The sequence below is a fragment of the Pristis pectinata genome, chromosome 11 (assembly GCF_009764475.1).
Source record: "Pristis pectinata isolate sPriPec2 chromosome 11, sPriPec2.1.pri, whole genome shotgun sequence".
Classification (NCBI taxonomy): Eukaryota; Metazoa; Chordata; class Chondrichthyes; order Rhinopristiformes; family Pristidae; genus Pristis; species Pristis pectinata.
Genome location: NC_067415.1, coordinates 57,007,242 through 57,031,813, shown reverse-complemented (window position 1 = coordinate 57,031,813; position 24,572 = coordinate 57,007,242). Strand labels below are relative to the sequence as shown.

Sequence of the window (24,572 nt, the reverse complement as noted above, 5' to 3'; positions counted from 1 at the left end):
AATTGTAGGTTTCTACAGGGACCAGGATCAGTGCTTGAAAGAAAATTGAAGGGCTATGGGTAAGAAGCAGGAGAGGAAAAGGAACAGCCAGCATAAATTTGGGATTAAAGTCTGGGATTCAATGTAATACATAAATGTGCATCATAAGCACAAAACATAATAGGCACGGAACAGGCACTGATTTGATTTTAAAGTGCCAATGTATAGTAGCAATACAAGTACCAAACAGAATACCACTAGTTTTTGTGTGGCTTAAGTGGAGTGCAGAAATTTGACTGGACATTCACACAGCTGTTAGGTCTGATGTTTCTGATCCTTGTTTGCATACTTTCACAAATTAAACTATATGACAATCTGCAAATGCAATGTTTTGCAAAGTGGTTTAAAATAAAAAAGTACACTAGTTCTTTCATGCATTTAAGACCTTATTTTATTTGTGAAGTTTGTACATTTACAATATGGGGAAAAAAAAGCAGGCTAACTCTTGCTAAATGATGAAAAACAAATCAGAACATTAAGGTGTGTGTACTGCAGATCCAGAACAATAATTCTTCTCACCCCCAGAAATGTGGTTATTTTCCTTACCTGTGAATGACGGGAGCCATTCCACTGACAACAGCAATATATTTGTTAACACCACAGAAACTCCAAAGTTCATTCAGGGTTGGTTGGGCAGTCAATTTTGATTACAGATCCAAAATGTTTTTAAAATGGTATATTTTCCAATTTGTTTCATTTACAGTTGATATTACTACATCATCCCAATACTACTTAACATTTACATCACATTGGGTTTGCTAAGTTAACTACAGCGGAACCCATTTTTAGATCATCTCTGTGAAGATCCCCTAAATCTTTCAAAGTCGCAATCTGCTGCAGCCAATTTGTTATGGAAACTGATAAGGATGATCTCTGCGTGATAACATTTTACATCTGCAAATCAGAGATGCTCTATACAGGGTTCCATTGTACTGATAGAAGATGTTTGAATTTCAGTTTTAAAATCACATTTCTCATTCTGTTAAGAAATGTTGTAGAGCACAGCCCACATCTGATCATTCGAACTTTGTCTTTCCCAAAAACACTTCAACATGAAGCTACAAGGTTTAAAAAAAGAACACAAGCACAAAGTTATCCAACAGAGCTTTTCAGTGAGAAGGACAGCTTTGGCCTGGACTTCCCCTTGCCCAGGATCAGTTTTTGTTCTTCCTTTTGCTGACGCTGTCTTTCTTGCTCAAGCTTCATCCTTTCTTCATGGATTTTTCTTTGCTCTTCAACAATTTTCAATTGCTCCTCAGCCTGTAAATCGCAAATATATTGTTTGACAATAGCATAATATCAAGAGTTTTCCCCATATAAACTGGTAAAATTATGTAATTAGCTCAAAATAATTGCTCATTCTTTAGAACTACTTTAGCTTCCACAATTACTAGAATATAAAATTATCCTACAGTCTATTCATTTCAATAAAGGTATTCTGAAGGATTAAAATCTAACAAATTCAGATAAACACTTCTTGTACCTTGCAATTCCCAGCTTCTTTTGTCTCACCAATAACACCTGTGGCTATACATCTAAACTGTTGGATGATTTCCCCCCCTAAATCTCTTTCCACCTTTTTATGTTCAAGGTTCATAAAAATTTGGTTGGTTGGTAACGGGATTAAGGGTTACAGGGAGAAGGTGGAAGAATGGTTTGAAAAAAAAGCCATGATTGAATGGTGGAGCAAACGATGTGCCGAATGGCCCAATTCTGCTCCTATGTCTCATGGTCCATCTTTTCTGATCTCTTTCTGAATTTTTTTTGTCTGAGTTCACTTCCGTGAAATGCCTTGGGGGCATGTTATGCAAAAAAGCCAGATAAATATTTATAATTATTAATGAATTAATACTAGTCCATGTTTCTAGGGACACCTTATTTGCATTGAAACAAATGATTGTGATAATTATGTGAAAAGATTAAACAGAAATTTTATTTTCTGCAATATAGACTTTTCCAAAAATGTTTAGAGGAGGTTGGATATTTTGCCCATACAGAACACCAGCTACATTTTAAAACTGACTTTAGTTATTTAGCTTATGGATGTTGTACACCTTGGCAGATTTTCACATAGTATCACAGGGCATGCTTTACAAACGTCCTGCTGCATCACTAACAACAGTTGTAAGCCATAAAATAGAGACACTCAATTAAGCTACTTGTATTATCTTTTTAATTATATTTGGAATTTAGGGCAATTCAGTTAAATGTAGAAAGTCTGAATATTCAAGCGCACTTTAATGAATATTCTGAGTTGATGTACTAGAATAAGCTATGATGTTCCTTCAACTTCAGCCAGGCTGTGAGATTAAAGGCTGTAATAGAATTCTGCTGATGATCACAGCAATTCTTTGATACTGACAAATTTTAAAACTTGAACCTGCAATTAATCAGTGACTATGGTAGAATTAATGCAATAATTACTAATTATAAGAACTGATACTGGAAAGAGAATGTGGTTAAAAACTAACAAGAAAGTTAAGTGTTCAAGTCAATATTGTGTAATTGAGATCTGCTCAGTTGGTCAAAGTGACCAAAACATGCAAAAAATTCTCCAACCATTTTTACTGAATAATGGAACTGTGTACATTGAGGGTGATTTAGAATTCCAATTTGAAATAAGAATAGAATGTAGAAACCAAAATCATGCCATCACTCTTGGTTTTTAAATTTGCATCTAATAGAATATATTACACAATACATTTTAACAACCCTACAAGTCTATTGTGAACAAAAATTTGAAAGAGAGTTTTTTTCCTTTTAATCCAGTAGTTTCTGGCAGGTTTGTAATGGCAGTCAGCAGAGTGGTAAACTCCCCCGGGGACAGGTGGGAGATCAGGGCCTCTGATGACTACATTTGTGGGAAGTGTGTCCAGCCACAGCTCCACTCAGACTGCGTGGATTGGTTGGAGCAGCAGATGAACTGAGGAGGAAGTGTCATAGATAGGAGCTTCAGGGAGATAGTCACACCACAGGTTTTATCAGAGTAGATGGGTGACTGCCAAGGGGTGCAGGCAGTTAGTGCTGGAGTCCCCTGTGACTATTCCCCTCTCTAGCAGGTTTGGATACTGGTTGGGGTGGGGGAAAGAGGTGAATGGACTCAGAAAAGCAGCATCAGCCAAATCTGGCTCTGCTGTACAACAAGGAAGGATAAAGTCTAGGTGTGTAGTAGTGATAGGTGACTTGATAGTCGGGGACAGACAGCAAGGCCACGAGTGAGATTCCAGGATGGTGTGCAGCGTGCCTTGTGCCAGGGTACAGGATACCTCAGAGCAGGTACAGAAGAATCTGAAAGGAGGTTGAGCAGTCAAAGGTGGTAGTCCATTTTGGTACTAACGGCATAGGTAAGAGGAGAGATGGGGTCCTGCAAAAGGGAATGTAGGGAGTTAGGTAAAAAATTGAAAAGCAGGACCTCGAGGGTTGTAATCTCTGGATTATCCCCATGCCACCAGCTAGTGAGGGTAAGAATAGAAGGATAGGTCAAATGAATGTGTGGCTGGAAAGCTGGTGCAGTTGGGAGGGCTTCTGGATCATTGGGGATCTCTTCTGGGGCAGGGGTGACTTGTACAATGAGGATTGCACTTGAACTGGAGGAAGACTAACATCTTTGCAGACAGGTTTGTTAGTGTGACTCGGGAGGGTTTAAAGTAACAACGTGGGGGTGGGGGGAAATGACTGTAGCTTTGATCAGGGAAAATGAAGTGTATGTCAGGGATAGGAAATTGGGATCGAACATGACATGAGGTTTACAGGGAATATAGGAGAAATCTTAAAGAAATGAAAGTGGCAAAATGGGGCCATGAAATTACCTTGGAAATGGAACTAAGGAGAATCCTAAAGCCTTCTATATTAGAAGCAAGAGAGTACAGAAAGAAGGAAGGAATAGGTCCCCTCAGGGACCAGAGAGATAATGTATGCATGGAACCAGGGGATACAAGTGAGATCCCAAATAAGTACTTCTCATCCGTATTCATTAGTGAGAAGGATGTGGACACTGGAGAGATAAGAGAAGGGTACACCAGTGTTCTGGAGTACGTTGGTATCAGGAAGGAGGAAGTGCTAGAAATAGGGTGGATAACTCCTCAGGGCCTGACAGGATCTATTCTAGGATTAAACAGAAGATAGTTGGGGCTCTGACAGAGATTTTTGCATATTTGTTAGCCACACATGGGGTACCAGAAGACTGGAGGATAGCTAATGTTGTCTCCTTGTTCAAAGAGGGCAGTAGGGATAAATCCAGAAACTACAGGCTGGCGAGGCTTACATCCATACTGGGGAAGTTGTTGGAGAAAATTCTGAGCTCATGATTTATGTTCACTCAGGAGTCAACATGGTTTTGTGCACAAGAGATCATGCCTCACAAATCTGACAGATATTTGGGGAGGTAATTAGAAAAACTGATGAAGGCAGGGTGGCACACATGGTTTACATGGACTTTAATATGGCTTTTGACAAGGTACCACATGTTTGTCTGGTCCAGAAGGTTGAGGCAGAAGGGACCTAAGGCGTCTTGGCAATCTGGATCCAAAATTAGCTGGGTTTTGGAAGACAGACCGTAATGGTGGATAGGTGATCTTCTGACTGAAAATCTGTGGTGTACTACAGGGACCTTTGTTGTTATACACATATGAATGACTTGGATGAGAATGCAGGGAGTATAATTACTAAGTTTGCAAATGACATGAAAATTGATGGAGACATACAGAGCAAAGAAGGTTATCCAAGGATACAGCAAGAGATAAATCAACTGGAAAATTGGGCGGAGTGGCGACAGATAGAATTTAATCCATACATCTGTGAGGTAATGCACTCTGGGAGATCAAATTCTGTTAGGAAATATAGAGCAGATGCCAGAAAGCTTTGGAGCATTGACACACAGGGAGTCTTTGGGATGCAAGTCCATAGCTCCCTCAAAGTGGCAACAGGATAGGTAAGGTAATGAAAAAGGTATTTGGTATGCTTGCCTTCAGAAGTTGAGGCACTGAGCACAAGAGCTGGGATATCATGTTGTAGTTATACAAAACACTGGTTAGATCACAAGAGTATTGTGTACTGTTCTGGTCGCCACACTACAGGAAGGATATGGTTGCAATGGTGAGTACAGAGATTCACTAGGACGTTGCCTGGAATGGAGAGCTGTAGTTAAAAGGAAATAATGGATATGCTGGGTTTATTCTCACTAGATGTAGGAAGCTGTGTCAAGAGAAGGTAGTGGATGCAGGTACAATTACGATGTTTAAAAGGTTTGTGGATAGACACTTAAATAGGAAGGATACAGGCCTTATGTGGGCAAATGCGATTAGCATGGATAGGCATCATGGTTGGCATGGATGAGGTGGGCCAAAAGGGCCCAATTCTGTGCTGTGTTTCTATGATCCTATTAAATAAAGCAATCATACATCCATACTTACCAATTTAGCCTGAGCTTCTGCTATTTTTCGATTATTTTCCTCCAATATTCGCTCTAGTTCTTCCCGTTTAGCTCGTTCTTCCTCCTAAATAGGAGACAATAAGATGTTAATGGAGTGAAATAATTTTAAGATTGCATCTAACTAGCTGCTTCTTCCCTTAGTATCCTTTCCTTCTTCACTATGCCCAAGACAGTCACTTTTATTGCCAGTCATTCTGGTGAACTATTTTGCCCCTAGTTACAATTCTTCCTGGATTATATCATACCCCCAACCCCCAGCCCTCAAACGGCAATGACCCACACCCTTTTTTCAGTCTTGCTGATATTACTACTTTCTTTAAACCACACATAATACAACTTCTAAAGAAACTTTACCAATTACATTAAAAAAATAAAAAAAAACAAAGTTTTTTTCATCAATTACAAATACCTACGTATGCTTTACCTATAACTCCATTAATCAGCATTAAAAGTTGAATATTTACTGTCTCGTCCAGTGTCCTGCAGAGTGTGCTCCTCGGCTGCCATATGCGCCAGCTTCCTCTTTAAACTGATTTGTACTGTTAGCTTGGCAACACCTGCATCAGCAGCTCAGCCAATAACAAGAAACACAACACAACGCAGGCTGAGCTGAGGAATGCAGATGTTTACGGTAAGAAGAAACAATATAAATCACCATTCCTGAGGCAAACAATTAATAAGAAAGATACATTTACTGTTAGTGAAAAACACAAGCTTTAATCCATCCTTTTGTGGAACTGAGAGCATTTTTCACAGTGGGAAGAAATGATGATTTTTTTCTGTTCTGAGAACAAATCACATAAGTGACCTTCAAGCTACTGATGATAGACTAACTTTTCAAAATTAAGGCACTGTTTGCTATTACTGGTCTAATGAATACTCGTGAAGTTATATTGACTTTGTAATAAAGTAGCTTTATTGCAAACTTCAAATTTCCAGATTACCCTACAAAATACAAATAAACACTACAAAATAAAGTGCTTGAAATTGAATTTTCCAGAACAGAAAAATTACATTTTCAATACTGTGAATGGCCCAGGAAATTTGCCCTTTGTCTGTCGGATGACAATGTAAACATGAAGCCAAGCAAAACTATCAGAGACATGAGAAAGAAAAATAATCTTACTATGAATAGTAACGTGCTACAAGCCGATACTCATCAACCCTAGAAATTCAAATAATCTGGATACAAAGTTAGAGTAAATAATACAAAATGCTATGCCTTATGATATAATACACTCTGAATACTTCAAAATGGAGCGTTTTATAAAATTAAATAAAAGCACATTAAAATAAGGTACTACTGTCATGCAACTTATAACACAATACTGTTCATAACATAATCCTGATTTGAAGGCATTTTATAATTTCATTAATGTAAGTTGCCTAATAAACCTCATCCCTGTATCAAATACAAAGATGATATACATTAATTCTCACTCTATGGCAGCTGATATTCTGAAATTAAAATTTATTCAAGTCCAAGAAACCAACTGACATAGTAACAAAATAAAACACTATTGTCTTTCACTTAATGTTAAAATCTACAGGGCGAGTTCATAAGCACAAAAAATTGTAAACAAATTGCCAGACATTGTAGCCAAAAACACTGGAGGGTTTATTTCTGAAACAATTAATCAAAACATTATATGCATGACAACCTAACTACTAACTAACCCTTTGAAGCCTTTATGGAGTTTTAAGATACAGCCATACCCACTTTCACGGGTTGGGGATCATTCTAATTTTGTCAACATGCTGTTTTGTTGACAGATGTGGCATTAAAGGAAAACATGCTGATATTGCACAAAATTGGCAGGCTCAGTCTATAACCAGCTTTCAAAAAAAAAAGGACAAACTAAAACTGTTTTGAATCAAATAAAATCTGCTGTGGAACATACAACACTTGGCAACATAATGCCCAGCTCTGGATTTAAAGTGACAAAATGGAGATCTGAATTTCCTATGACATCTTTTAGAGGGCATAGGAGCAAACAATTACAGTGTCAGCCTCACCACAGAGAAATCTGTAGCTACTTTAGCGTAGTTATAAATCTGGGTTTTGACTTAGCTTTTGTGGAATAGGGATGTAAAACCAAAGGACAGTCACTTTGGAGGGGGAAGGATTTGTGGTAGGATGGAAGGGAACTGGAGGCTTGTCGATAAATGAGAAGAAAGCTATTCAAGGGTTCAACAGAATTAGAAATGAATGAAATCTTTTTTTTTTGCCTCTCTAATATTCTGAATCCAGAGTATCTCAGGTCTAGAATCCAAAAATAAACCAAATCCATTTGAAGAGGGCCAGTCATTTAACAATAAGGAAACATGCCAGGACTTGTATTGCTGTTGATGAACACAATAAAGAAACTGGAACTGTGTCCATAAAAGTGATGTACTGTCATGTGGACAAAGCTATATGCAATATTAAACTTTACTTACTAGTTTTAGTTTCTTCAGAACATACAATGAATAAAGCACTATTTTGTGCTACTTTGCTCTTACCTAATTCCACTCAATAATACTCAGTAAAACAAAGCACTTGAAAGAAACTAAGTACAATGATGAAGCCCAAACTATTTCATTCTTAAAGGGTTACTGTTAGGTTTTTAAAGTTGCAATTAAGAACCTGGCACTGCACTGCTCTAAGACTATTTCATTTCAGAATCCAGAGGTAATGAGTGTCAGCAAACTTCAATAAAGTAGCAATTCACTATTTCACAGGAAGACATTTTTCTGCTTTTGCTACTGTGACCATGTAACACAGAATGTCTAGCTTCACATTAAAGGAGGGACTCACCAGCTGTCAATAGCTCTCATGGGAGGAAAAAGTACTTATAACTACACTCAGGAGGAGGGTTATAAAGGCCTAGTTCCAGTCCCACAAGAATCCTTTGAATAAAATGGAGGCCGATGCCAGAAACCTAATAGTAGAAGTGCCCCTGTTGTATCTTATTTAAGAAGGATATGCAGCAAACATGAACCACTTGCCATATGCGAATATTGTAGGCTCATCCACTTTGACCTATTTCAGTACTGGGAAAGACCAAGTCACGGAGTCAGAATGGAAAACAAAGTGATTACACAAATGAAGGGCAAATCATTATCCTGAAAGAGCCTTTAAAAAAAAGTGTTTTGCTTAGTTAGATAATAAAGTCTGCAGCCATGGCAAAAGTTTCAATTAAATAAGTGTGAAAAGAGATTTTCAACAAGTACACTGGTACATTCGTATTATTTCTTCCAAAGCTCCTGAATTTAAACAGCAAATGCCATGGCACAATGCTTGTGTAGCCTAATTAAATACTACATTCAGCATCTTAGGCTATAATGGAAAAGAAATGCAACTTAAAAAACAATGTTGTGGCACTGAAGACTGCAGAAAAAGGGGTAGATGCATTCTGATTCCATTTACTGATGATGATTAAGTGGTGACCATTGACCGTGACTGAAAGTTTTGCCATGGACTGTCGTTTGCTTTTCCAACGACCGAGCGTTACCTCTCTAGCTTTCTGTGCAGCAAGCTCAGCATGTCGCTGTCGCTCAAGCTCCTCCAACAGTTGCTTTTCCATAATACGCTTGGCCTCCTCAACACGCCGGAGTACCTCACGCTCAATCTCATCTTTGCGCTTCTCCAACTCTTCTTCCACACGTTTAGCCACAAGTTCCTCTACTCTTCTTGCTGTTTCTTCTTCAATCAACTTTTCTTCTATTTCCTGTTGTCGGCTTCAGGAAACAAGGGAAAATAATTAATAAACAAATCTCTACAAAAATTTGACAACACTAAAAACAAATATTAAATATTTAAAATAGTTAGAATGCTGCCAGCTTAAATTTCATTCAAAATTTGGCTGTATAAAGTAGGCTAACAAAACAGTATGTTACTGAGGGAGCACAACATTGTTGTAAGTAGCCCACACCAGCGTGGAAGAAAAAGATTCTGCAGCATAACTTGAGGGACAACAGGGGAGCTCTTCGTGGTCATTAGCCAATAATTAACAATGTTGAAAAACCTTTAGCCAGTAATTAATCATACAGTTAGTGGGTCTTCATATGTATAAGTGACGGCCCCATTTCATGATGTTGCCAAAAACTGCATGTCAAAGTACTTTGCTAGTTGTGAATGGTTTGGTGTGCCCCCAAATCATGAAAGGTCTCTAAAATGTCTACCCATACAAGCACTTTCTTCCTAAAATCACGATTTTTTGTTACTATCTTTATTTCAGTTACTTTTTCCTGCATAATTGCCATAGGGGAACCTCATATGGACTTCAATCTGCCTCTTCCATGAAAGAATTGTGATGAATTGACTGGTCATTTTCGTACATTTTGTGGAGCAAAAACTGTTTTTCACCTTCAGACTCAAAAAAAAGCTCAGATGACATTGTTCCCAAATGGAATGAGTGTACAACAAAATGACTTAAATCTGCATGGAATTCGATGTGGAACAGTGAAGCCCCATCAGATATATTACTCAACTATTTTTGTAACCTCCTCCAACCTTACAATTTTTGGAGATACCATGTTCCCTCAATACTGATGAGCATCCTCAAATTTAGTTGCTCCACCACTGGTTGCTGAGATGCCAAGCTTTAGAATTCCTTCCCCATATTTTCATATATTTCTTTCCTCTGAAATACTTCCTTTACCCAAGACATCAGCCCTAACAATGCCCAACATTTTTTTAATGATAATACACCTATGAAAAGCCTTAGTACAAGTTGTTGTTGTAGTACGTGGTATCTTTTCACTCACATTAGGTGGATGAAAAGCACATCAAATGACAACCACATCCTTTAAACTCTCTCTTTAAAGTATACATGGAAAAACAAATCTATTTTGCAGGTAAATCACATCAAGTCCCATCAAAGCCAAGAGAAGAAGCCTAGTGGTGCAAAATCTGCACTTTCATCAGACTCATTTGTGTTGACATTCTGCTTCAATCAGCAAGACGACAAAACACTTTTAGCTGATTCTATCATGAATTATTAAACACAAAATTACTCTTTTTTTCCTCAACATTAATACCTCTCTTTCCTCATTTCTTTTTAAGAGGTTGCTGTAATCTTGTTGAACTGGCTTTAGTTGTATGCCAGTACTGAACTGGCTAACACCATTTTCTTTTGCCAGCTCCATATACTTGCTTTCTAATCCTTTCATCTATTTCATGGTACTAGATTAGAGCCCAGAATTATACTCATCTGAAAGCACCAATGACAGGCTCAGTAGACCAGCAGAGTGACAGTTTCTTTTATTCAATGATGTATGAAAGGCTTGTTAGGACGATCATTCAGCAAGTGACAACTACATTTGCAGACATCGTCTTCCTTATTTCACAATGCCTACAAGGAACCCGTTACAGGTTCCATGATAACATTCAGTTCCCACAGAAAACTGTGACATATGCTGAAAACTAAAAATGGCCATTTACTGTATCAAGCCTTAATCAGATCAAAGGAAATGGCTATATTAACTATGTATCTGTTGCTTAGGTATCTGGAATTCATATTCTGATTTTGCTATTATTTGACAAGATATGACTTGGCATGACTTCATTCAGGGCACAGTGCTACTCCACAAAACTGCTGCAAAAATAGTTAATTATTTTGTGAAGCATTATAGAGATAACGGTCTACATTCAACCTCAAAAAAGCTCATTTTAACTCCCTCAAGCAAATAGGCATAAGCTCAAAATAACAGAAAATGCCGGAACTGCTCTCTAGATCAGGCAGAGAAACAGTGCAAAACTGATCATATTTCACATGATAAAAGATGATTAACTTGAAATATTAACTGTTTCTCTCACCATGGATTCTATCTAATCTGAATGTTTTTAGTAAGTTAAATTTTGATATTATAAATGAACAGGTTGCAGACAACTTGACTCAAGCAAAATGCAACTGTTTCTTGTATCAGGAAAGTTCTTTCAGCAAGTAGGTGTGCTCACAACTGCAAACAGTACTTACCCAAACTTACCCAATCCAGATACAGAGGCCTATATTGCTGGCCTGAAGCACCCTGAAGTCTAGTGACAAGGCCCTAAGCAACATAGCCCTAAGTGACATAGATGGCCCAAAACAAATGAAGTATTTGACAGAAAACAAAGCCCACCAGTTGGAAATGGTATTAAGGTTTATAAATGTTTACATTCAAAACTTTTAAAAACGAAATTGAATTTATAAGAAGTCAACTGAATAATAAAAACATTAAACCACAGAAAAATAAAAAAAATCTTTATCCTTTCCCAGGCCTACAATCCTTACTTAAATCATACAACTGGCAGACCTCACTCACGGTTGCACACAACCCAAGATCCAAAAGCAGACAGACATAAATCCTGAGAAATGTTGGCAAGATCCAGCACTGTCATTAAGACTCCAGGAATAAAAGCCTCAAACCCATTGACAATAGTACTTAATAAATGTTGGAAGTTCCATGCAAAACAGCATTTCCAGCAAAACCATAATGTATCAAACTTAACTAAAAATTCATTGAGAATATCACGTCAAGTTCTGAAAATATTCTGGCCTGCTATTCCAAAAACAAAGTTCATGAAGCATGTGTGCTTGGCTTTTTGCAAGTGGGAACTGAACACTTTAACTCAGTTTATCACTCCAGACTCGCGAATATTTTGTTAAAAATACGTAAGTGAACTGGGAAAGACATTTGGTCTTTTAAATAGTTATAAAAAACCTTAATAGTACAATGCTATCTTTTTTTCTAACATCCTGAAAAAGAATTTTGCAAGGGAAGCAGGAAAATGGATAAAATGCTAAGAAAATTGAAGAAAATCTCCATGACTTAAAGCATTCAAAACTAGTTCATGAACTCAAGATCAGACAGGCTAACATGCCCACTGATCTTTTGTAGGCTGCAGTATCAACCAGTCTTTTGACATCTTTTTAAAATGTTGCACAAAATCACACTGATTACCCAAGATTAGATGGTGATCAAATTCAATAAGAAATAAACAAATAACTTCACATTAACACTCAATAAGCAATACCACTGTTAAATTTCTCATTATTGACCAGAAATGTAGTTGGAACAAATACACAAGTATTGCAGTAACACACATGCTTCCCAAAGCCCTTTAACATCTACAAGTCAGAAGTATGATTAAATCCTCTCCATTTACCTGGATATATGTAGCTCCAACAATATTTAGAAGCACAACACTATCTAGGCTGAACTGGTCCACTTGACTGGCACACCACCCTTAACATCTATTCTTTCATACTGTGACTGCAGTACAATCTAAAGGTGCACAGCAGTTACCTGCCCAAGTTATTCCAAAAGTAGATAATTTCTACCACTTAGAACAAGAGCCCTGCACGTTACCCTCCAACCCTGACTTATTCCTTCCGAGGTTCTAAGTTCTAGAATTCCCTAATCAACAACACTCAGGTGAGGTGCTGGAAAACTGCAGGGTAGCTAATGCTGTCCCTTTATTTAAGAAAGGCTGTAAGGAAAACTGCAGACCAGTGAGCCCCATCAGTCAGTGGTGGCTAAGTTATTGGAAGAGATTCTGGGAGACAGGCTCTACATGCATTTGGAAATGGAAGGACTGATAAGGGATAGTCAACATGGCTTTGTGCATGGGAAGTAGTCTCTCGCAAATTTGGTCTTTTTTTTTGAACAGGTGACCAAAAAGATAGTTGAAGGAAGAGCAGTAAATGTTGTCTACATGGATTTTAGCAAGGCCTTTGACAAGGTACTGCATGGTAGGTTAGTCCAAAAAGTTAATTACATGGGATCCAGGCAAATAGCCAATTGGATAAAATATTGGCAAGATGGTACGAGATAGAAGGTTGTGGTGGAGGATTGTTTTTCAGACTGGAGGCCTGTGTCCAAAGGTGTGTTGCAGGGATTGGCACTGGGTCCACTGCTGACAATTTGGATGAGAACATAGGTGGCAGAGTTACTAAGTTTGCGGATAGAGACCTAGGGCTGCAGGTACATAGGTCCTTGAAAGTGGCAACACACAGACAGGGTGGTGAAGACAAGGTTTGGCATGCTTGCTTTAATCAGTCAGAACACTGAGCACAGAAGTTGGGACGTCATGTTACTGCTGTACAAGACATTGGTCAGGCCACATTTGGAGTACTACATACTTCTTGTGGCCCTACAATAGGAGCTTCCAGAGGAAGCGGCAGAGGTCAGTACAATTATTATTTAAAAGGCATTTGGACAGTTACATGGATAGGAAAGACTGGTAAGTTAAATTGGTTTATTATTTTCACGTACCAAGGTACAGTGAAAAACTGTTTTGTATGCCATCCATACAGATGATTTCATCACATCAATGCACTGAGGTAGTACAAGGGAAAAACAACAGAATGCCGAATTAAGTGTTCGTTACAGAGAAAGTGCAGTGCAGTGCAGGCAGACAGACAATAAGGTGCAAGGCCATAACGAGGTAGATTGAGAGGTCAAAAATCCATCATATCATGCTAGGGAACCTTTAGTAGTCTTATATAAGCAAGATAGAAACTGTCCTTAAGTACGTGCTTTCAGGCTTTTGCAACTTCTGCCCAATGGGAGGGAGAAGAGGGCATGTCCAGGATGGGTGGGGTCTTTGATTACTTTGGCTGCTTTACCGAGGCAGCGAGAAGTGCAGACAGAGGTAGATTTAAGGGATATGGGCCAAATACAGGCAAATGGGACTAGCTCAGTTAGACTAGCTTGGTTGGCACAGACGAGTTGGGTCGAAGGGCCTGTTTCCATTCTGTAAAGGTCTATGACTCAGGGTTTGGTAAGCCATTCAAAATCAAGTATAATAATGTTAGGGCATCACATCTTGTGAAAAATCTAATCAGTGTAGACTTCTTGCCCATAATTTTAACTATATAGCCACAATTTTATGCCCTCCTGAAATTCTGTGTAATAAACAATTGTACCATTCAAATATTTCAAGGTACTTCTTCAAAAAAAATCATGGTCCTCGATCTTTGCTCACTGCATGAATTTCCTGAACACCAAACAACGCTTCACAACCAATTGATCTTTGAATCAAAATTGGGCATCGATACAATTATTTGAATTTTTATGCATGCAAACTGTGGTTGAACACGAGTTGAGGAGTAAAATAATGAGTTTTAAGCATTTTTGAGTTTCTTATTGAAATCATTGTGACAAGATAAGAATTTAAATATACATGGACAAGTGCTCTTTTTGACAATAAACCTCAGACTTGAAACTATGAAAAATATTTGAGAGCTGCAAAAGCTTCTAATGCGATTTATTTTCTGATATATAAATTCTGAAGAATTTACAAAGAAACAAAGCAGGCAATTCAACTGATCTGTTTTGGACTGTTTTTGCCTGGCATGATTTTCCCTCCTTGTTATTGCACCCATTCCTACCAGTACACCCCTCTAATTCTTTACATGTCATTTTCTACATCACAATAGGGACATCACTTCAAAAGTGCATTGCTGGCTATAAAACATTTTGAGAAATCTTTCCTTCCCCTAAATTATCCAGCTGCTCTCAAAGGGATTATTATTTGGCTTAAGATTTTCATGTGACAGCAAGTTTCACAACTGCACATCTCTGGGCAAAGAATTTTCTCCCAAAATCTTAGATATATTTTGTTTTAGTTTATTTACAGAATTTGGGCATCGGAGAAACAATCGCCCATTTATATTTTTCTTAACACAGCAAAATCTAAAAGCCCCTAATTCTTGTGCATATCAGTGGACCTTACCTAATCTGTTTTCCAATTTTATTGCTGGTCCTTCATTGTCACAGGGTCTATATCCTGGAAGCCCCTACCCAACAGCACTGTGGGAATACCTTCATCAGAAGGACTGTAGCAGTTCAAAAAGGCCACTACCTTAAGGGCTTTAAGGGAGGGACTATACATGCTGTTCTTGCCAACAATGCCCAGATCCTGAAAAATAAATGAAAAATGCAGAGTAGTTCTTCAATACACAAACTGCATTTCTTAGCAACCCCCTCACTCTTGTGGGAAATGAAGAGGTGAAAGGAAAGTACTGCACCTCCTGTGGTAGAATGGGGAAGTGCCTTGAGACAGAGAGTTGTAGGTGGGTTTGGAGGGGTAAACCTGTGTGTCACAAAGGAAATGACTCTTTCAAAATGCTGAAAGAGGCAGGGAACATGTCTGGAAGTGAAATCTTGTTGCAGCTGGCTGAAATTGTAAGTGTTATCCATCTAATGCAAAGACCCACAGAGCTCTTTTATTGCATTACCCAGAAGGGCAAGAGCAGAGAGGTGGGAAATAGCTAAGATGCAGTCAAGTATCCTTTACACTATGGTAGAGGAAAAGCCATGGTTAAGGAAGAAGGAAGACATTTCAGAGGCACCCGTGCAAATGTCTCCTGTCAGAGCAAGTGCTATGGAGACAGGAATTGAGAAAATGGAATGGATCCCATTCAGGAGGTAGGGTATGGAGAAATATAATCAAGGAAGCGGTGGATTTGCAGTGGATATTGGTGGCTGACTTAACCCCTGAGATGGTTAGGTCCAGAAAGGGAAGAGTCAGATATCTGACCTTGAAGGTGAGAGAAGGGTGGAAATTGGCTGCAAAAGTGATGAAATTTGAATTCTGCACAAGTGCAGGAAGCAGCGCCATGTACTGGAAAAAGATGGGGAAGTGGCCCAAGGACTGAAATAAAAGCAGTTCCACAAATTCCACTATTCCCATTCAACTGCCCATAGCTACACCTTTGATTTGGAGAACATGAGAGGTGTTGAAGAAGTTGTTCAATGTGAAGACAAGTTTAGCCAGGTAAATTAATGTGCTGGCGGTGGGGAATGGTTAAGCCTGTTTGAGGAAGAAGCAAATGGCCATCAGATGGAGGTGCAGAAGGATTGTACATCATGGGAAAGATGAACTTGTTAGTACCAAGGAATCAGAAACCAAAGTAGCAGAGGGCATCTGAAGTGTTATGGATGTAAGCAGGAAGAGAATAGATCAAGGGAGAACAAATGTAGAAAGATACCAGTTCAGTGTGACAAGGACTGGCTGAAACAATGGGCCTACCCAGTCAGTCCAGCTTTGGACCTTGAGCAGGTGATAGAAGCAGGCAATGAGAGGCTGGGCCACTACAAAGCTGGAAGCTATGGAGGAAAGATCTCCCAAGGAAATGAGGTCTGGAAATGGAATGAGGTCTTGCAAATTTCTACAGATGTACAATGGAGAGCATTCTGACTGGTTGTATCTCAGCCTGGTATGGAGAATCCAATGCACAGGATTGAAAGAGGCTGCAAGGATTGTAGACTCAGCCAGCTCCATCACAGGCACAACACTCTCCGCCATTGAGGACATCTTCAAGAAGCGGTGCCTTGAGAAGATGGCATCCATCACTAAGGATGCTCACCTCCCAGAACATGCCCTCTTCTCATTACTACCATCGGGGAGGTGGTACAGGAGCCTGAAGACCTACACTCAACGTTTCAGGAACAGCTTCTTCCCTTCTGCTATCAGATTTCTAAACGGTCCATGAACCTATAAACACTACCATGTTTTTCCCTCTTTTGCACTTTTTTTTTAGCTTATAGTAATTTTTGTCTTTATGTCTTGCACTGTACTGCTGCCACAAAAAAAACAAATTCCATGAATATGTCAGTGATAATAAACCTGATTCTGCATTAGAGACAATGGCCTGTTCAACGGTGGGTCATGGTGCAGAAGGAGCTATGAGGATGCATCTGAGAGTTGTTTGGTGCACAGGCAACACATTACACAAAGGAGCTTAAATGCCACGTTATTTCACCTATCAGAGAAATTCCTTTCATTCCATGTACCTTCCCTGTTACCTCAGTTAACTTGCTTCTCTTTCTCAGTTCTGAAGAAGGTCCCAGACCTGAAACGTTAAATTTTCTCTTTGACCTGCTGAATTTTTCCCCAATATTTTCTGGTTTTGTTTCAGATTTCCAATGTCTGCAGTTTGTTTCATTTTCTGGAAATATTTTGAAATGGAAGGAAACACAAGATGAGCAGCTTTTGTTAGATTCTGCAGCATCCCTTTGTTTAAAAAGGAGATGGATGGGTCAAAAAAGGACGAGTTGAAGGGTTCAGGTTCATGTTATTAAAATAAAGCACCTCAAATGAACTGCTTCAGCAGAAAATGGAATCCATGCTACTTTTTATGACAAGATCTATTGAATACAATGGTACATATAAAACCTTAGTACAACAAAAGTAAGAATATTATGTAATTTCAGGTTCCTTACTATAGGAAGGGTACTAATGGGAGAGTGCAGTGCAGATTTATTCAGTCAGAAATGAAGTAATTCAAATACAAAGAATTACCTGAACAAAAATGGGAACTGCTTTTGTTAGAATAAAGGACATTGCAGAATTATTTGAAGTATTTATATGTCTAACTTCAGATAAGATATTCAGTCCAAATTAAGAAATAATTCTCTCCCACCCACTCTTATTTTGTGCAGCTATAACATGAGGGTGGAGGCACTCATCCACTAAATTGTTGATGTCAATTGTACTGTTTAAAGCTTCTACCCATGTAGGGATTTTTAGAAAATGATGCTGGTTCCACTACCAATTGTCTCTGGAAATGGGACTGTCCCCTACAAGAGAACTATCATAAAAATAAAAAACGATCACACAGGACTTGAAACTTCTTGCGTATCTTCACTACAGCCGAAAGCTACCTGGTCTTTGTAATACATCCTTTACACTAAAACGTCTGAAGCACTGTCCTCAATCCATGGCCTGCATGTGATGCCATCTGGCAATAGGCATCTATAAGCCTGGCATTAATTTAAATGATAAAGAATTGCTGCCTTATTAAATGCACTATACTTATCCATCATACATACAGACGTAGATACTGTAAACAAAAGGGACAAATACTCCAAAAACACTTCACATTTTTCGACCCACTGCTCTGTTTCTTCCCTCACGACCATCTTAACTGCACATCAATGGACAAGATGTATGAAATTAATTTTGCAATTTCCTTTGAATATCATTTTATAAATTTTCATTTACTTGAGTCAAGGTGAATGCAAAACTGAAAAGTTATAACTGAAACAATACACATTTATGGGTATGCTTGTTCTGGGGTAAGGGAACGTCACCATTGGTATGATCCGGTTCCATGACTGCAGAGAAGACAATTACAATCAGCACCCTGCCACTTCCTTGAACTCAATTAGATTTAATTTCAAAATATAGACAAATTAATAAAATTCAATTAGCTGTATACAATGCCAGAGTGTCAAATCAGTTGGATCTCTTTAGCCAGTTTTTGAAAACCGTAAAAATGAAATCAATCAATATGGAACAGCGAGCTTTAAAGCAAGTGAGTAAGATGGCATTATAGGTTAAAAACATGCTGCAATGTATCAATAATGTGCAGCAGTGATGTTGACTTAAACACAAAAGAATGATGTGCAATAATACAGAATTTTGTTCTACTGGAGGACAAAAACCATTTCTGGACAATCACAACAATGCAGACACAATATGACTTATGAAAGGACCAGTCCACCATCCAAATAAAATTTTTTCCTCAGTTTAATTTTGTTTTACAACTTCTGTACTCCAAAATGTAACAGCAGCCTTGATATTATTCTCTTGTATTGATCTACCTCTACTTAAAATATATTTCTCAGTATCCCCACTTCTTCCTAATTCTAACTGTTAGCCTCCTGCCAATCACATTCTCTTGATGACTCGCACAACCTTTTCTCACTGTGGTCTCCTTGTCTTCTTCCTTTAATTTTCCCCCTATAAGTATCTTTGCCATTCTTGTGACATTTCAAATGTATTCCTTTACCAATGAACTTGACTAATATCATGTTAAAAGATTGGTTCAAGGCAAGTACTGGGATCAGACAAGAGTGACCATGAGATCCTTCAACATGTACATAGACAAAACATGTGGAGCAGACGCCCAGCTAGAATAGACAATGAGGAGAACTCAGTAGTGGGAACATTTCTCTAACAAGGACTATTGATCACTGTGGTCTAAGAGCATAAAAAAGGAGTGGATGGGGTGGTGTCCATGTGGTTCTTCAATTAGAAAACTTCCAGCTCCTCAGTGTAGAACACAAACACTAGGAGTATGCAAACCAAATTCAGGAATGATGATTTAGTTCCAAAGAACCACATTCTCTTTTTTTGCAACTTTCTAGTTTTTGTTTTATTTCAGGCCCAGGGGATGTGCAGTACGTTCACAAAATTGTTTTCACTGCCTAGGCTTAGCATACAGACAGCACAACATGCCTTAAATAAAATAGTAACTTGTTCTAAAATGAAATATTATAATAGAAATCTAAATAATTTACATTTCTAATGCACCTACTGTAATAAAACATGCCAAGAGACAATTTGACAATACAGTGGCATGCAACAGTTTGGGCACGCCGGTCAAAATTTTTGTTACTGTGAATAGCTAAGCAAGTAAAAGATGACCTGATTTCCAAAAGGCATAAAGTTAATGACACATTTCTTCAATATTTTAAGCGAGATTACTTTTTTATTTCCATCTTTTACAGTTTCAAAATAACAAAAAAGGAAAAGGGCCCAAAGCAAAAGTTTGGGCACCCTGCATGGTCAGTACATAGTAACACCCCCTTTGGCAACTATCACAGCTTGTAAATGCTTTCTGTAGCCAGCTAATAGAGTCTTTCAATTCTTGTTTGGGGGATTTTGGCCCACTCTTCCTTGCAAAAGGCTTCTAGTTCTGTGAGATTCTTGGGCCGTCTTGCATGCACTGCTCTTTTGAAGTCTATCCACAGATTTTCAATGATGTTTAGGTCGGGGGACTGAGGGCCATGGCAAAACCTTCAGCTTGTGCCTCTTGAGGTAGTCCATTGTGGATTTTTAGGTGTGTTTAGGATCGTTATCCTGTTGTAGAAGCCATCCTCTTTTCATCTTCAGCTTTTTTTTTTCCACAGACAGTGTGATGTTTGCTTCCAGAATTTGCTGGTATTTAGTTGAATTCATTCTTCCCTCCACCAGTGAAATGTTCCCCGTGCCACTGGCTGCAACACAAGCCCAAAGCATGATCGATCCACCCCCGTGCTTAACAGTTGGAGAAGTGTTCTTTTCATGAAATTCTGCACCCTTTTTTCTCCAAACATACCTTTGCTCACTGCAGCCAAAAAGTTCTATTTTAATTTCATCAGTCCACAGGACTTGTTTCCAAAATGCATCAGGCTTGTTCAGATGTTCCTTTGCAAACTTCTGACGCTGAATTTTGTGGTGAGGACGCAGGAAACGTTTTCTTCTGATGACTCTTCCATGAAGGTCATATTTGTGCAGGTGTCACTGCACAGTAGAACAGTGCACCACCACTCCAGAATCTGCTAAATCTTCCTGAAGGTCTTTTGCAGTCAAACAGGGGTCTTTTGATTTGCCTTTCTAGCAATCCTACGAGCAGTTCTCTCAGAAAGTTTTCTTGGTCTTCCAGATGTCAACTTGACCTCTACCGTTCCTGTTAACTGCCATTTCTTAATTACATTACGAACTGAGGAAACGGTTACCTGAAAATGCTTTGCTATCTTCTTATAGCCTTCTCCTGCTTTGTGGGGATCATTTATTTTAATTTTCAGAGTGCTAGACAGCTGCTTAGAGGAGCCCATGACTGCTGATTGTTGGGACAAGATTTGAGGAGTCAGGGTATTTATAAAGCTTTGAAATTTGCATCACCTGGCCTTTCCCAACGATGACTGTGAACAAGCCATAGCCCTAACAAGCTAATGAAGGTCTGAGACCTTGGTAAAAATTATCTGAGAGCTCAAATCTCTCGGGGTGCACAAACTCTTGCATGGTGCTCCTGTCCTTTTTTCACTCTAAAATTGTACAAAACAAAAATAATACACTAATCTTGCTTAAAATGTTGAAAAGAATGTTTCATCTTTAACTTTATGACTTTCAGAGATCAGTTCATCTTCTACTCACTTAACTATTCACAGTAACAGAAATTTTGACCAGGGGTGCCCAAACTTTTGCATGCCACTGAACTAAGCCAGGTTGAAGTTGGTAAAGGAATATGTTTGAAAGGCAGATAATGTCAGTTGTCACCATAATTAAGTGATTGTTAAAAACTATTAAAATTTGAGAGGACAATTTAAAAAAGTTAATTAAAAATTAACCACAAAGCAAGCATTGAAAACATAGAAGTAAAACAATTTAAAGTAACTGATCTTCCCCTTCCCAAAAGCTAAGATGATCTTTCCAAGATCATGACTGGTTTAGTAAATTGAGGAAGCTTTTCTCACTAGCAAATGGTTGAAGGGCGAGGGGAGATCCAAAAATTTAGACACAAGGTACAAGGGAGATGCAAGGAAAATTTTGTTTCATTCACAGTGTAGTGATTCAAAAACAAAAACTCTACTCCTGCAAATAATAGAAAATGCTGGAAACACTCAGCAAGTCAGGCAAGGTCTGTGGAAAGAGACAAAGTTAACATTTCAGGCTGAAAACCTTTCTTCATCAGATAATCTATAATTCAATACTTGTTGATGTGGTGGAAAAAGAATCAATTAGTGCTTTTAGAAGGGATTTGAATAGCACTTGAGAAAGAATAATTTGTAGGGCCTTGGGAATGAGCAGGGAAAGGGAACTAATGGATCGGTCTACCAGAAATTGGCATGGACTTATTGGGTTGAACAGTTATCTCTTGTGCAGTTAAAACATATTTAATTCTTTTTCTTTTGGAATGTGGGCACCTCTAGCAAGGCCAGCATTTATTGCCCATACCACACCCAAGTGGCAGAGAGCCACAGTTCTCCCAGTAAAGATACAATGCTCTCTGGTAGGGATTTCCAGGATTTAGACCCAGCACCACTGAAGGAACGACAATATATCTCTAGGTCAGGATGGTACGACTTGGAGGGAAATCTACAGCTGGTGGTGTTCCTAAGATGCCTGATACTCATTGTTCTTGGTGGCAGAAATTGCTAGTATGGATAAGGTACCATCGGTGGCAAGAAATAGCAGTGCATTTTGTACACTACTTACATGCCAAAGTGCCAGTCGAGGGTTTGTCCTGAACGGTGCCAATCTTTGTAACCGTTATTGGAGTTGCACTCATTCACACTAGAGGAGAGTATTCCTTCACAGTCCTGACTGGAATGGATTTGGGCTCTCAGCTGGTGAGTCACTCATCATAAGATATCCAACCTGATCTACCTGTGCAGTCACTGTACTTGTGACTGGTTCAATTAAAATTCTGGTTCATAACCCACAAGCTGTTGATGGTGGGGTACTTAGCAGCAGCAGCTGTCATTAAACAGGAGCCAGATTTACAGCAGGTCTACATACCTCTAAAATAAGTCATTTGGTCCATTGTGGATGCTCTGCCAATGTATTATCAGGGATGATTTGCTCCCTCAAATTCAACTTCTCATATTATTCTCTATATACTTCATTCCCTTAAACTATATCTGTGTCTTGAACATAATGAATGACTCAGTCCATATGCCATTCTGGAGAAGAAAATTTCAACATTCACAATGCTTCAAATAAAGGTTCATTTATCTTCTCATCTTGAGTCCAAAGAGTCAATTATTCTGAGACTCCCTTGATATCCCACTACCTGGGGTGATATTCCCTCATCATTTCTCTATCAAGAATCAATGCTATCATTTAAGCAAACATTAGCTACTTCCAATAACCGAGAAGCCATTCATGAACTAACTATATAAACTGGAAGCTGGAGAATCAGACTGCAATTCAAAACAGCAGATTCGTGTAACATATTGCAAGGATTTCAAAAAAAACAGTTAATTTATATGCATTACCACAGAATTCGTGGATTTCAAGTGCTCGAAATTTTTTGCTGCATCCTGGTTTCTATTCAGTCCCACTAACCCTTACTAGCATTTTAACTGGCACTAAAAATCTGCAATTGATTGCACGAATTAAAACACTAAGTAAATAAGCAGCTGTACGGCACCGTCGATTGCTGTTCGGGTAATATTTACCCACCGGTAAAATGAGACCTTCAGCCAGGAACAGATGAAGCCTCTAATCTGATTTTTGTTTATTAAGGGGAACAGGCCCCACAGGCTGCCATTTTACACGGGCAACACGAACCAAAGGCTCCCTCTCAATCCACACACGGTGACATTCCAGCACTGCCCAGAACCACCACTCACCCACCCACAAGTCCCTCCGTCCCTCCCAGGCCCAGCATCATTCACGAATCAACACCGAGGCCTCCCGGGCGAGAAGGCCTAGATCCTAGGCCGGGGTGGGGATGGGGGGAGGAATGAGCGGAGCCTGGGCCTCGGCGCCTTCCCTCCCGCCCCTCACACTCACATCTTACGCTGCCTCTCCAACTCGGCCTTTTTCTCCTCCTCCTCACGCTTCTGCTTCTCGTCCAGGCTGCTGCGCTTGCTGAGGTTGCGGCCGAAGATGTCGATGCGCTCGGGGGTGGTGCGGCAGCGGGAGCGGGAGCGCGACTCGCGGGTGGCCGCGTGCCGCCGGCTCTTCTTCTCCCGGGACTTGGAGCGTTTGCGCGGCCGCTCCTTGTCCCGCGAGTGCGAGCGCGTCCGCCGCTTGCCGTGCTTGCTGCTCTTGGCGTGCTTGGAGCGCGACGAGCTGCGGCTCCGAGACCTCCCCATCGCCGCCGCCGCCGCGGCCCGAGCTGACCCCGGGCTACGCTGTGGAGAAGGGAAGCGACCGCGTGTACTGAGGACGGTTTCGCCTCGTCCACCGACGACCGCTCACCCTCTCCCGGAACTCCTTCTTGACGGCTTCGCGCCCTCGGTCTCCGTCTCTCTCTCTCCCTCTCTTCCCCCCGAAGACCTGGAGACGCCGCAGAAACACACACAAAATGGCGGCACCTGTAAATATGGAGGACCACCGGCTCCTGCCCCCACAATGCACGGCGCTCCCTCCCTCTGCAGGCTCCGGTGGTTCCGGAGATTGCCGATCGCTTTCGGAGATTGCCGAATGGACCCGGAAAGTGCCGAGTGCCTCCGAGCAACACTGGCGCTTGGGTAAGCACAGAGAACGATAACAAGATCACAGGAGTTGGACTGTTTGCTCCGCCAATCATCAAGATCTTCTCTGCCATTTTCCTGCGCTATACCAATATCCCTTAATTCCTGTCATTTTTAGAAAGCTAGGGATCTCTGGTTGGAATAAACAATAATTGAA

General features: G+C 39.7%; 1 protein-coding gene across 1 annotated transcript; it reads right to left on the bottom strand.

Annotated features, from left to right (window-relative positions):
- Window positions 1-404: 404 nt before the first annotated feature.
- On the bottom strand, window positions 405-24,294 carry arglu1b (arginine and glutamate rich 1b). Its single transcript, XM_052026604.1, has 4 exons — window positions 23,730-24,294; window positions 8,965-9,190; window positions 5,451-5,534; window positions 405-1,299 (listed from the first exon to the last, which is right to left on the bottom strand). The coding sequence occupies exons 1-4, from the start codon at window positions 24,032-24,034 to the stop codon at window positions 1,132-1,134; spliced, it is 783 nt and encodes a 260-aa protein (XP_051882564.1). The 5' UTR covers window positions 24,035-24,294; the 3' UTR covers window positions 405-1,131.
- Window positions 24,295-24,572: the final 278 nt, after the last annotated feature.

Bases quoted from the DNA above. Each gene is read 5' to 3' on its own strand.
- arglu1b (XM_052026604.1), bottom strand. From the start codon at position 24,034: ATGGGGAGGTCTCGGAGCCGCAGCTCGTCGCGCTCCAAGCACGCCAAG. The intron at 9,191-23,729 runs GTGAGTGTGAGG...TGTTTCCTGAAG, and splicing joins TTGGAGAGGCAGCGTAAGAT to CCGACAACAGGAAATAGAAG. The intron at 1,300-5,450 runs GTAAGTATGGAT...TGCGATTTACAG, and splicing joins CAGAAGCTCAGGCTAAATTG to GCTGAGGAGCAATTGAAAAT.